General features: G+C 42.6%; 1 protein-coding gene across 2 annotated transcripts in view; it reads right to left on the bottom strand.

Moving 5' to 3' along the window:
- Window positions 1-688: 688 nt before the first annotated feature.
- The window catches only part of CDC40 (cell division cycle 40), a 151,599-nt gene continuing 138,509 nt past the window's right edge, over window positions 689-13,778 (bottom strand). For both annotated transcript variants that reach the window (XM_073627066.1, XM_073627067.1), the window contains exon 15: window positions 689-1,691. In XM_073627066.1, the coding sequence (XP_073483167.1) occupies window positions 1,514-1,691 (178 nt within the window). In that variant the 3' untranslated portion in view covers window positions 689-1,513. The remainder of the gene's footprint in view (window positions 1,692-13,778) is intronic.

Below are 13,778 nucleotides of genomic sequence, written 5' to 3'. Positions count from 1 at the left end.
TGCCAATCTGTGCCCAAAAATTATGCCAATCTGTGCAAATCAGTAATGCATGCCAATGCCTCCTTTACAGTGATGCCCATCAGTGCCACCCATAAGTAACCATCAGTGCAGCCTTTCCGTACCACCTAATAGAGCCCATCAGTGCCACCTCATTGTTGCCCATCAGTTACGCCTTATAAGTGCTCATCAGTGCAGCCTCATCAGTGTCCATCAGTGAAGGAGAAAACTTACTTATTTACAAAATGTAATAACGGAAATGAAGAAAAAAATTTTTTTTTTTTCCAAATTTTTTTTTTTTTTTTGTTTAGTAAAAAATAAAAACCCCAGAGGTGATCAAATACCTCCAAAAGAAACCTCTATTTGTGGGAACAAAATGATAAAAAAAATTTAGTTTGGGTACAGTGTTGCATGACCACGCAATTGTCATTTAAAAAGTGACAGCGCTGAAAGCTGAAAATTGGCTTGGGCAGGAAGGGAGGAAAGTGCCTGGTATTGAATTGGTTAAACAGTTCATTAATAGAAGTTCCCATGTTTTTATTCCTCCAGATTCACTTAATTTAAAAAAAAATATCTTACATATTCTACCTTTTTAGCCATCTACCAGTGTATGGCAACAATAAACAAAGGATATCAAATTAAATGGTGTCTGTGCCATAATAAAAATCACCAAGCACAGACTAAAGCAATGTAAAAAGACAAAATTAAAATTTATTTTGACATACAAAAAACGAACAGTTTCTGTACAGGTATCCTCAGCAATGCACAGATATATAGAGACGATCTCTGAGTATAAATATACATGCAGTCATATTGCTGTATCAGATACAGGTCTAAAAATATCAGCTGAAACACTGAAGTCTTTCTTGCCTGAGCAGAATAATGACATGTATACACAGTTCTTTTTTTTTACCACTATTCTAGTTTGGTATAAAATGGCAAAGATGTAAAAATATCAACACATAGAACAGTTGTTCTCTATACAGCAGCACAGTTATTGTCCCAGCCAGGTGAAGAGAAGTGAAAATGATGGGGAAGAATCGATGCGTAATGTTTTCTTTTTGCTTGGAATCTCATATTTGTTTCAGTTTGGGTGTTGTAACGCTTTGGACCTCTTTCCCTGTTTTTTTACCAAAACCATCATAAAGGACACCCTGGTGATCACAGCCAAAGGTGTATATATCTGCGTTATAAATTTTCATTTTCTAGGATCTGATTTTCTGAAAAACTTCTGGCTCAAGGAAATAAAATAAGGAAATACATACGGTAGATACCGTTTGGGACAAGAAAATCCAGGAATATAAATAGCAAGGTTTTCATACTGAATGAGAAGAAGCAATGTCTGCACCAGGGAGGAAAGGCAATGATCCGGCACAAGTGTAATTCCTGTTCATCACCATCCCTTTCATTTGTAAAGTAGTCTGATCAACCATTCTCTGGGTGCAAGCTCCATCGGAAGATAAAGTTCTTTACACATAAGCATGTGGTCTAATCAACATATGCCGATGCTGAGCTTTTAGTCCCAAAGTTTGATGAGGCCATCCCATCCACATGTGATAACTTTAGATGTTTCATGCGGGTGCCATACTGCACCTATGCACACTTTATCGTGAGCTTTCAATCTGCTGTACAGTTTAGTGGTCTTCCAATCCCAGATATTCAGCTTTCCATCAGCATCACCGGAAACCACATAACTAAAAAGTAAAAAATACATGATTAGGGATATCAATGATATTACAAATTAGCAACTCAGTTACCATTACCAGAAATTTAGCAAAACAGTATGTACGTCTAATAATGCAAAGTGGCTATTTTTACTATTTTTTTTTTGATCCATACACATAGCGAAAAATGTGACTGAACTGATGACGTCTAAGAAAAAAAAAAAAAAGATGAATACCGATTCAAGTTACATCAGTTTAAGGCCCCATTCACACTTGCAAATGGGGCAGTTTGTTATTAGATGTGAGAGACCTAGTGGGGTTCCTTGCAATTAGCAGCTGATGCGAAGTCCCAATGAAAGCAATTGGAGGCTGACAGCTCCCGCAGCTATTTGAGGCTGCTCACTTGTAATAGCTCGTGGAGCAATAACCTGCGAATGGCTGGCTCTGGTCACAGACTGTCATCCATTTACATTCACAAGCTCATAGGTATGAATTGCAGTCCAGATAAAAAATGGATTTATGGAAAAACCTGTATAAAAGGGCCCTTACAAACATAAAATGTCCTACCTGCACCATGTGTTTTTAACCTGCATCAACGGTGCATTGATCATGAAGTTTAATGGCACAGTTTGTTGGCCTGTACATACAGAATATAGTGGTGTACATTGTCACATTCCTTTGTCAGCAGTTTCTGTTTGTGTTCAAATATGAGGTGTGCAGCATTGCACCGCAAAGGTTAATACATGGCCTCTGTCTGTAGTCTAAGAACTGACACTTCCTGTGAAGAAACTATATATCCTTGGGTCTCTCAGTCTATTGCTGGTCCAGGTGAGAGATAGCTACCAGTAGTTAGATCTGACAGTCAAACACGCAGAGCATTCACAGACACACAGAGCTCACTGATGCAGCTGGAAGATTTTTCTTTATTACACCAACACTCCCACATTTGTGATACAGAGCCGATGGCAACGCATGTACCGCAAGTGGTACATTCCAGAACAGAAAGTTGCCTTGTCTCTTTGGTGAATAAGGACAGGCTAGCTGTAGAAAACCATGGACATAAGGGAATGAATCAGTCATGATATCACAAACCACAGGTAAGGCAAACAGCACAGGGAATATAACTATAATAATACCTAGTAAAAACCAGTGCGTCAGTGCATCCGTAAAGTATTTACAGCGCTTCCGTTTTTCCACATTTTGTTATGTTACAGCCTTATTCCAAAATGGATAATATTCATTATTTTCCTCAAAATTCTACAAACAATACCCCATGATGACAACGTGAAAGTAGATTGTTTAAAATCTTTGCAAATGTATTAAAAATAAAAGAGACGAAAAAGTACCATGTACATAAGTATTCACTGCCTTTGCTCAATACTTTGTTGAAGCGCCTTTGGCACCAATTACAGCCTCAAGACTTTTTGAGTATGATGCTACAAGCTTGGCACACCTATTTTTGGGCAGTTTCTCCCATTCTTCTTGGCAGGAACTCTCAATCAGGTTGGAAAGGGGAGTGTCAGGGCACAGCCATTTTCAGATCTCTCCAGAGATATTCAATCAAGTTCAAGTCTGGGCTCTGGCTGGGCCATTCAAGGACATTCACAGAGTTGTCCCATAGCCACCTTGTCATCTTGGCTTAGGGCCATTGCTCTGTTGGAAGATGAACCTTCATCCCAGTCTGAGGACCAGAGCGCTTTGGAGCAGGTTTTCATCAAGGATGTCTCTGTACATTGCTGCATTCATCTTTCCCTCCATCCTGACTAGTCTCCCAGTTCCTGCTTGCTGCTGAAAAACATCCCCGCAGCATGATAGGGCCACCACCATGCTTCACTGTAGGTATGGTATTGGCCACGTGATGAGCAGTGCTGGTTCCCCCAGACATGATGTTTGCCATTCAGGCCAAAGAGTTCAATCTTTGTTCCATCAGACCAGAGAACTTTTGTTTCTCATGGTCTGATAGTCCTTCAGGTGTTTTTTGGCAAACTCCAGGTGGGTTGTCATGCATGTGTCTTTTACAGAGGAGTGGCTTTCGTCTGGCCACTCTACCGTACAGGCCTGATTGGCGGAGTGCTGCAGAGATGGCTGTTCTTCTGGAAGGTTCTCCTCTCTCTACAGACAAACGCTGGTGCTCAGTCAGAGTGAACATCGGGTACTTGGTCACCTCTTTGACTAAGGCCCTTCTCCATCGATCGCTCAGTTTGGCCATGCTGCACACTCTAGGAAGGGTCCTGGAGGTTCAAAAATTCTCCCATTTATGGATGAATGAGGCCACTGCGCTCATTGGGACCTTTAAAGCTGCAGAAATGTTTCTGTAACATTCCCCAGATCTGTGCCTCGATACAATCCTGTCTGAGGTCTAAAGACAATTCCTTGGACTTCATGGCTTGGTTTGTGCTCTGACATGCACTGTTAACTCTGGGACCTTATATAGACAGGTGTGTGCCTTTCAAAATCATGTCCAATCAACTGAATTCACCACAGGTGGGCTCCAATCAAGTTGTAGAAACATCTCAAGGATGATCAGTGGAAACAGGATGCACCTGAGCTCAATTTTGAGTGTCATGGCAAAGGCTGTGACTATTTATTCATGTTATTTTTGTTTTTTATTTGTAATAAATTTGCAAAGATTTCAAACAAACTTCTTTCACATTGTCATTATAGGGTATTGTTTTTAGAATCTTGAGTCAAATTATTTAATGTGGGGTTCCACCCCAAAAAACATAAATACCTGAAAAATTCTAAAAAACCAAAAAACATTTGGATATTTTTTTTTTTATTTACCTCTAAATGCCTGTTGCTAGGTGGTCCCTCGTAGTCTGCCTCTTCCAGTGCCTGGGCTGGTGACATCACTTCCCCCTCGGCACAGGAAGGGCTCGGCTCTGCTCCCTCCCTCCTGTCAATCATCTGGGACCCATTACAGGTCCCAGGTGATTGAGCGGCCAATCACGGTGCGCGGCGCCGCTCGCGCATACGCAGTGGGTGCCAGGCTGTGGAGCTACAGCCCGGCGCCCACAGTTGAAATGCCGGCGCCGACGAGCGGAGGGGGGGGCGAGCGGGGCTTCTAGCCCCCGCATCGCTGGACCCAGGGATAGGTAAGTGTCCAATTAAAAGTCAGCAACTGCAGTATTTGTATTTTAATGGACCCCCTGGGTGGAACTCCTCTTTAATAATTTTGGAATAAGGCTGGAACATAAAATGTGTAAAAAGCGAAGCGCTGTGAATACTTACAGTGCCTTAAAGTAATCCTAAACACACACTGCTAAACCACTTGACCCCCGGAAGGTTTTTACCCCCTTCATGACCTACTCTGTTCTAAATTATATCCAATAATAAAAAAATAATAATAATCAAATCGCTTCATAAATTTAGGCCAAAATGTATTCCATTACATGTCTTTGGCACAAAATAAAAATAAAAATCCCAAATAGGCGTATATTTGGTTTGTGCGAAAGTTATAGTGTCTACAAACCATGGTGTATATATACTAGAATTTAGGCAGCTATAGAAGCTTTACTGTAATGGCAGTGATCAGTGCCTCGTAGTGGGACTATAATAGGGTGGCAGGAAATCTGGCGTTAACTGACACCGATGTTGCTAATGACACTAATACAGTGGTCAGTGGTAATTCTGTACAATGACATTGGCTGTGAGGGAGAGAACATCTAGGAGCAATCAAGGGGTTAACTGTGTCCACAACTTAGCCCCCAGCTACATCACTAGACTAGTCTCTAAATACCAACCTACTCGTTCTCTTCTTTCCTCTCAAGACCTCCTGCTCTCTAGCTCCCTAGTCACCTACTCCCATGCTCACCTCCAGGACTTTTCCAGAGCCTCTCCAATCCTATGGAACGCCTTACCCCAATCTGTCCGATTATCTCCTACTCTATTAGCCTTTAAACTATCTCTGAAAACCCTTCTCTTCAGAGAAACCTATCCTACCCACACCTAACTGTATTTTCATTTTCTCCATCAACTCATCCCTCACAGTTATTACCTTTTGTTCCACTTGACCCTCCCTTCTAGATTGTAACGACCAGGGCCCTCTGATACCTCCTGCATTGCTTTGTATTCTAACTGTACTGGCTGCCCCGTGTTGTAAAGCGCTGTGCAAACTGTTGGCACTTTATAAATCCTGTATAATAATAACAATAATCCTACATCACAGTATTTCCCTGAACACATCACGTGCTGCTGAGCTGCCGGAGATTAACAGCAGGAACAATTTGTTTCCTCACCTGGGGCTCCTTCTCTGTGCATGTGCGTTCCTCCGTTTGTCACTCTGAGATCCCACTGGTTGTTGTGGTTCCTAACCAGGACACTGGCCATCTGGTGTACAGCCATCATTTTGACTACAGGAAATATGTTTTTCAACCAGGCATATTTCACTGCATGTGCAACTTTAATGTGATATCCAACTGATTTAAATATACCTCTGAAGAAGGACCGTTTTGAGGTCTAAACATGTAAGGCGTCCATGCCTGGAATGTACAGTGGTTAGCCCCACCAACATTGTTCCTTTGGGCAACCACCGTCTATCATCCATGACGTGCATGTTGTGTACCTTACTGAGTGTTTTTATTTCCTGTCATTTGCATACTCTTTATGAGATTATTCATGCTTGTTATACATTTCCTAATAAAATATTTTGTACTTTACCTACCTGGTCTGTCCCTTGATAAATCCGTAGAGGGGTTTTGGTATGTTCCCTAGGGCACTACTAGTTCTATTTTCTGATTATACAGATTGGACAAGACCCAGTATTAGATTATATATATATATATATATATATATATATATATATATATATATATATATATATATATATATATATATCTCACACACACACATACATACACCCCAATTCCTCCAAATCCATTTTTCATTAATAATCACAGTCAGCAAATCGGAATACATAAACATATATATTTTAGGCAAATATTCACACTTCCTGCCCTACCAACCCAGCCCTACTGGTTCTTTGATAAATGGCCTCACTAACTAAAGGGCAGGTGGGAGAGGGTTGACTTAAGCTTCAGTTTTACAGGAAAAGTCAAGACTGCATTCAGCTGCCTATATCTCTGAATTTACTTATTGTTGTGATATACTGTCCAGATTTAATAGGGCATGTTTATGAGAAGTTTACCTCAAGGTAGTGGCCCATATTGTGATTTTTTAGGGTATCAATACAATCACGGCATAAACCCCTCATGCTGTTTCCATTTATTATACATCTATTGTAATTCAGCGGTAAACAGATTACACAAAAAACAAGGATTTATAAATCTAGTCACTATTGAATATGAGGAATTTTGATTACTACAAACAAGCCACATTTAAACTTTTTTCTTCTCCTTTACAGCTGACGAAACAGCATTGGGTGGTGTTTGAGATACATCATTTCCGGTCAGCTAGAGCGCAGGTGGAGGGCAAACCGGTGTCCCCAATACTCAAAGGCACAGCATATATCTTCCCTGATGTAAGAGCATTACTATTATTGTTACAATAATATGATTTTTTTCTACAGCTTACCTGTAAAATCCTTTTCTTGGCGTACATCACAGGACACAGAGCAGCCATGGTAATTACTATGTTGGTTATATGCAAACTATAGGTGAATGGACACTGGCAGATGAAGTCCTCCCCTATATAACACCTCCTACACAGGAAGTACCTCAGTTTTGTAGAAAAGCAATGAAGATCCCAAAAAAGATGGGAGGGACCTCAGTGTCCCATGATGTACTCCCAAGAAAAGGGATTTTACAGGTATGCTGTAGGAAAAATCCAAATTTTCTTTAGCGTACATCACGAGACACAGAGCAGCCATAGTAATTACTATGTGGGATGTCCTAAAGCAATCCTTGGAGGGGAGGGAGACAATCACAGAAACTGCCACCTGAGGAGGACTTATTCTGCCACCTGTAACATACTGTGCCCAGAGCAGTATCCTCCATGGTTTGGATATTCATCTGGTAAAATCCTGTGTATGTATGAACCAAAGACCATGTAGTGACCCTAAAATCTTGAGCCACTGACATCTGATGGCCCAAGATGCCCCCACACACCTGGTAGCAAGCACTTCCAAAAAGGGATGGGGACCTTACCCTTTCAAGCTATGGGCTCGAATAATTAACTGGCGGATCTAATGAAAATAGTTGACTTGGATGCCACATGCCCTTCCTGACCTGTGCAGACAATCCAAGTAATCCTGACCACCTGAACTACCTCCGGAGTATGCAGCAATCTTACTCCTGCCAACTGAGGATTAGAAAAGAAGGCAAGACATTATCCCAATTCAAGTGAAAGCTAGAAACCCCTTTAGGCAATTAAGATGGATGAGGACGCAAAATCGCCTTATGATGCGAGGCCAAGAACGGCCCCTTGCATGAAAGAGCCACCAGCTCTGCCACTCCACTTGGTAAGGTGAAAGCAACCAAAGAAGCCATCTTCCAAGATAAAGGACTAACAGAGTCTCCCAATTGGTTCAAAAAGTGGCCTCTGCAAGGGCAGACAAGAGCAAATTCAAGTCCCAAGGACACAAGAGTGGCCTGACAGGTGGGACTGTCTGGAGAAAGGAAAGAAACTCACATCTATCTGCGGGTGCCATTTCCTGGCATTAAAGAGTTCCTAATCCTGTAATTGAAGTTCTCTGAAGCCGGCTTCCAGGGGCTCAAAAGTGCGGAGGTATAGGACTCAAGAACATTAGGTCCCGCTGGACTGGGAATGTCCCTGTGGGACTCGCTATGTCATTGTACCAAGCCATCCTGGGCTAATTCGGCTAACACTATTATCAGAGTTACCACTTCTCGGAACGCACAGACATCACCAGACACTGGGTTTCATCCCTGGTGATGCTCTGTCAGGCCTCTACTGCAACGGTCTTCAGTTCCTGCTTGTTCTTGGGGCATTTTCCCATCAGTTTTGTCTTCAGCAAGTGAAATGCATGCTCAATCAGATTCAGGTCAGGTGATTGACTTGGCCACAGCATTACATTTCACTTCTTTCCCTTAAAAGCTTTAGTTGCTCTTGCAGTATGCTTCGGGTCATTGTCCATCTGCACTGTGAAGCGCAGTCCAATGAGTTCTGAAGCATTTTGCTGAATATGAGCAGATAATATTGCCCGAAACACTTCAGAATTCATCCTGCTGCTTTTGTCAGCAGTCACATCATCAATGAATACAAGAGAACCAGTTCCATTGGCAGCCATGCATGCCCACACCATGACACTACCACCACCATGCTTCACTGATGAGGTGGTATGCTTTGGATCATGAGCAGTTCTTTTCCTTCTCCATACTCTCTTCCCATCACTCTGGTACAAGTTGATCATGGTCTCATCTGTCCATAGGATGTTGTTCCAGAACTGTGAAGGCTTTTTTAGATGTTGTTTGGCAAACTCTAATCTGGCCTTCCTGGTTTTGAGGCTCACCAATGTTTTACAACTTATGGTGAACCCTCTGTATTCACTCTGGTGAAGTCTTCTCTTGATTGTTGACTGACACACATACACCTACCTCCTGGAGAGTGTTCTTGATCTGGCCAACTGTTGTGAAGGGTGTTTTCTTCACCAGGGAAAGAATTCTTCGGTCATCCACCACAGTTTTCCGTGGTCTTCAGTGTCTTTTGGTGTTGCTGAGCTCACCGGTGCATTCTTTCTTTTTAAGGATGTTCCAAACAGTTGATTTGGCCACACCTAATGTTTTTGCTATCTCTCTGATGGGTTTGTTTTGTTTTTTTTTCAGCCTAATGATGGCTTGCTTCACCGATAGTGACAGCTCTTTGGATCTCACATTGAGAGTTGACAGCAACAGATTCCAAATGCAAATAGCACACTTGAAATGAACTCTGGACCTTTTATCTGCTCCTTGTAAATGGGATAATGAGGGAACAACACAAACCTGGCCATGGAACAGCTGAAAAGCCAATTGCCCCAATACTTTTGGTCCCTTAAAAAGTGGGAGGCACATATACAAACTGTTGTAATTCCTACACTGTACACCTGATTTGGATGTAAATACCCTCAAATTAAAGTCTGCAGTTAAAGCACATCTTGTTTGTTTCATTTCAAATCCATTGTGGTGGTGTATAGAGCCAAAAAGATTAGAATTGTGTCGATGTCCCAATATATATGGACCTGACTGTATATGCCACTGCAGAGGCATTTCCAGACTGAACCTACAACTGGTTTGTCCCATAATCCAGAGCAAGATATTGATGGCCAGTATCCTCTCCTGTGGAGACCAAGTCCATTGAACTGTAACCACCTTCAACTCAACTGGAGAGGCTGGCATCAGTGGTTATCTTCCAAACCCCTAAAAGGAAGAATTTCACCTTCTCCAGATTCTGAATCAACCACCAATTTTAGCTCTGCAACACCCCGGGAACAGAGTCTTCTGAAAAACCAACGCCTATATCTTTATGTTTCAGACAGAGAGAATGATCCTCTACAAAAGACCTGGAGTAGGACTGTACGTAGGGAACGTGCTTCGACCTAGATACAACTTCTTAATGCAGAATGTAATCGAAAGAAAATCTGTAACCGACTGCTTCCCGAGCAAAGGCATACGGAGATTGACACCTCTTGCATCTTTAGCAAGTCCAGCACCGGGGCTAGGAAGCTGTGGCCAGCCCGAAGGACAGTCACAAAAAAAAAAAAAAAAAAGAAAGAAAAAAAAAAAAAACCTCCTACTGTGATTGCAGAAATCTTTGATGAGCCTGGAAAAAAATAGCACATGAAGATATGCATTATTGATGACTATGGACCACGAAAACTACTACTTGCAGAGAAGTCTTCACTGAACAGAGTGAGCCTATCTAAAACAGAAGGATGCCCAGCGGCTTGAGATCTTAAGATAGACCCTCATGTCCCCATTTAGTTTTGAAACTGCTACCATTCAAGTGTATCTGTATGCAAACATGCGTTTAAGCATGCCCTTGCTAAACTGCACCTGGCCCCATACAAGTTGTTCAGGATTAACCAAGTACATAGGCATCCAGTGCAGCCTCTATGCTGCTTCAAAACAGCTCCTGCAGACCAAATGCACGCTATTCTGGAGACACAACTCCTTAAAAGTGCAGTGATACTTGTACATGGGTGTATCAACAGACAGTTGTACATGCCCCCGGGATTAAGTAGTAAAGATATCTTTATGCAGTATATAACCATGACTTGTCTGGTCACATAGCTCTACCATAGAAAGTTTAAATTTCATTATGTAGCTATGAGCTGAAACTACGTCTCAGAGGCCAGCTCACATGGTCCACCAGAAAAAAAAATGGCTGCTCTTCAACTTTCTGTCTATAAAGGAGTAGGCTATACAGAGCAAACCAGCACCCTCTAGTGGCTGGAGGAGACACTGCAGCAAAAAATACTCCAGAGAAGTACACAGAGCATGAACAGCACACTGCCCCCACTGGCCACCGGGAGTACAGACAGTCAGATATCTTTTTTTTTTTTTTTTAAAGAGAAACTGCAAAATGCAGACTTACCATTTCTGCTGCAGGCCTCTGAACATAACAGGAGTCCAACCTTCACCCCATCACGGCAGGCTTTGTCATAAAAGACCTTCAGAAACTGGGTCCCCCTTAATCTGGGGTCCACTCAACTGGACCTGTATAGCACACTGCAGGAAAGCATCCTGGTCAGAACGAACACTGCACAGAGTTCCATTACGCAGGGTCCAGCGCCGTAAGGCTGCAATACAGGCAAACCTCGAGGAATCTTCTCTCCTACCCAAATGAGGCTCGGGTACCATCCATTTTGGCTGACAGCTTTTTCAAATGGATCCGAAGTCCACTATGCATGTGTTGAAGACACTATAGGGAGAGTACAGCTGGCATATTGCAATGCTGTAATTAGTTGTGTGAAGACAGACGGGTAGTTCCTCTGGGACGGGGTCATGCCTACAGAGGTCGCAACTGGGACCTGGACCCATGCTGCAGGGGGCCTGCATGGCTCTCCTGTACACCTAGGGAGGTTGGGGGGAGGCAATGGCATAGAGGAACCCATGCTCTCCATTTTCCTCCTGCGGCTTGTGAAAGCCTGGTTCTCCTTCTCTCCCTCCCGTGGCTTCAGGAAGGATGGAGGATGCGGGGGATGTGTCAGGATGGAGAGCAGGAGCCAGTAAATAAGTAATTTATCGACCCTTCCTTTTTTTTTTTTTTTAAATGGGTTTACTATGCTTCAGTTTAGGAATGAACGGGAAGCTCTGTACAATCTCCTTTGTCTCAAAGATGGAACATCAGAGGTCTGTTTAGAACCCTAATATTTCACCAAAGCCCCCCAACGGGGTTCCTAAAATGCTATAAAAAACTACCGACACTAGTGGTAGAACTACCAGGGTCATAAAGGTCTAAAGGTCGCACTTGTGACCGGACCCTGTTGTTCCACCACTGTTGGGGGGGACTGCAAAAGATGTGAAAGCGTCCTGCTGTGAAACTGTAATAAAGAGTCCTGTGACAGGAGTAGATGGCCCCTGCTCTGGGAGATACCTGCACTCCTATGCCAGCCTAACACAGGTACGGTATATGTTAAAGATGTAAAACCTAAATGAACGACATTAGGTTTGCTAAAGCACTGTGTATCATTTGCCATTATTAAAATGTAAGTCCATCCTAAAACTAAAATCCCTGCATCTGCAGACATCTACATTCGAACGCTAACCTATCTAGCCCTGTAAAGAACAAATCTGTATACGTACCTTTTCTGAGGCGATCCAGTCTCCAGCGGCAGAAGCTCTGCAGAGGACATGGCCGACAGCAGCTGTGAAATGAATATTGAGCGACGTCACCCTTAGACTTACTATGGGGCTTCCGTTGTCAGACATGTCCTCTTCGCTCGCCTCTACAGAGAAGCCGTGGCTGATAGCTCAGTTTGGGATCAGGTCGGATCAGCTGCAGAAAACGCAAGTATGCTGATTTCTTCTTTACAGGGCTAGATAGGTTAGTGTTAGATCGTGGATGTCTGTAGATGCAGGGATTTGAGTTTTAGGGTGGACTTCTACTTTAATTGTTTTCATCTTGCTTTCTTATCCTTTATTGCATCTCAGTGGTGCGGATCTGCAACCACTTCAATTCCCGTCTACAAGCTTTCACTTCAGTGATGGCTACTTGTATTACCAAAACGGGTTTTCTCATAGTGACAACCGTAACAGAAACTGTTACATGTAGTTTTTAGCAGGTCTGCGTAGCAGGGTGAGAGCACAGCAGCACATTCGGGAGAGTGTACCATATGGAACAAGACAGGATTACCACGTATTATTATAATGAAAGCTGCAGATTTTAAAATAAAATTTTAAAATAACATTACCATGTTAAAGTGATAGTAAAGTTTTTTTTACCCCCTCCCCTTTAAAAATAAACAAACATTTTATACTTACCTGCTCTGTGCAGTGGTTTTGCATAGAGCAGCCCAGATGCTCCTCTTCTTGGGTCCCTTGCCAGCACTCCTGGCCCCTCCCAAGAGCCCTCAGAGCAAACAGCTTGCTAGGAGGGAACCTAAAACCGCAGCTGTGTGTATCCATTCAGACACAAAGCTGCAGTTCGCCCCCGCCGCCTCTCTGATTGGCTGGCAGCAGCAGGTGCCAATGGCGCCGCTGCTGTGTCTCATCCAATCAGGAGGGAGAGTCCCGGACAGCCGAGGCACTTGTGCACATCAATGGATAGAGATGGGGCTCAGGTAAGTATTAAGGGGGGCTGCTGCACACATAAGATTTTTTTATCTCAGTGCATAAAGATAAAAAAAACTGCCTTTACAACCACTTTAAAGCTTATATAAGATATGACTTGAGTTTATAAATGCTTTAGGTCCTAAGAAAAACTGAGTTTTGCATAATATAAACTAGTGATGTCAGAACTGCATACTTGTTCTGGGTCAGATGTTAGTAAAGGCAGCCTCTACATTTCCTATAGCAGAGTTCTATTATTTGGTAAATAATTCACACAAGATAGGCCTGGCACAAATCACGACATAATATATAATGCATAAGATGTATTCATTAGTTTCCATTTTAACACACCGATTCTTAATTATTGTCGGTTATTGTTGGAATGTAAAATAAACATAATATACAATTCAAGGCGACAGGCCTGCATGGACATAACCAGATACAAAAAAAA

This window comes from Aquarana catesbeiana, linkage group LG04 (assembly GCF_042186555.1).
Source record: "Aquarana catesbeiana isolate 2022-GZ linkage group LG04, ASM4218655v1, whole genome shotgun sequence".
Classification (NCBI taxonomy): Eukaryota; Metazoa; Chordata; class Amphibia; order Anura; family Ranidae; genus Aquarana; species Aquarana catesbeiana.
This window is presented reverse-complemented; position numbering and strand designations above follow the sequence as displayed.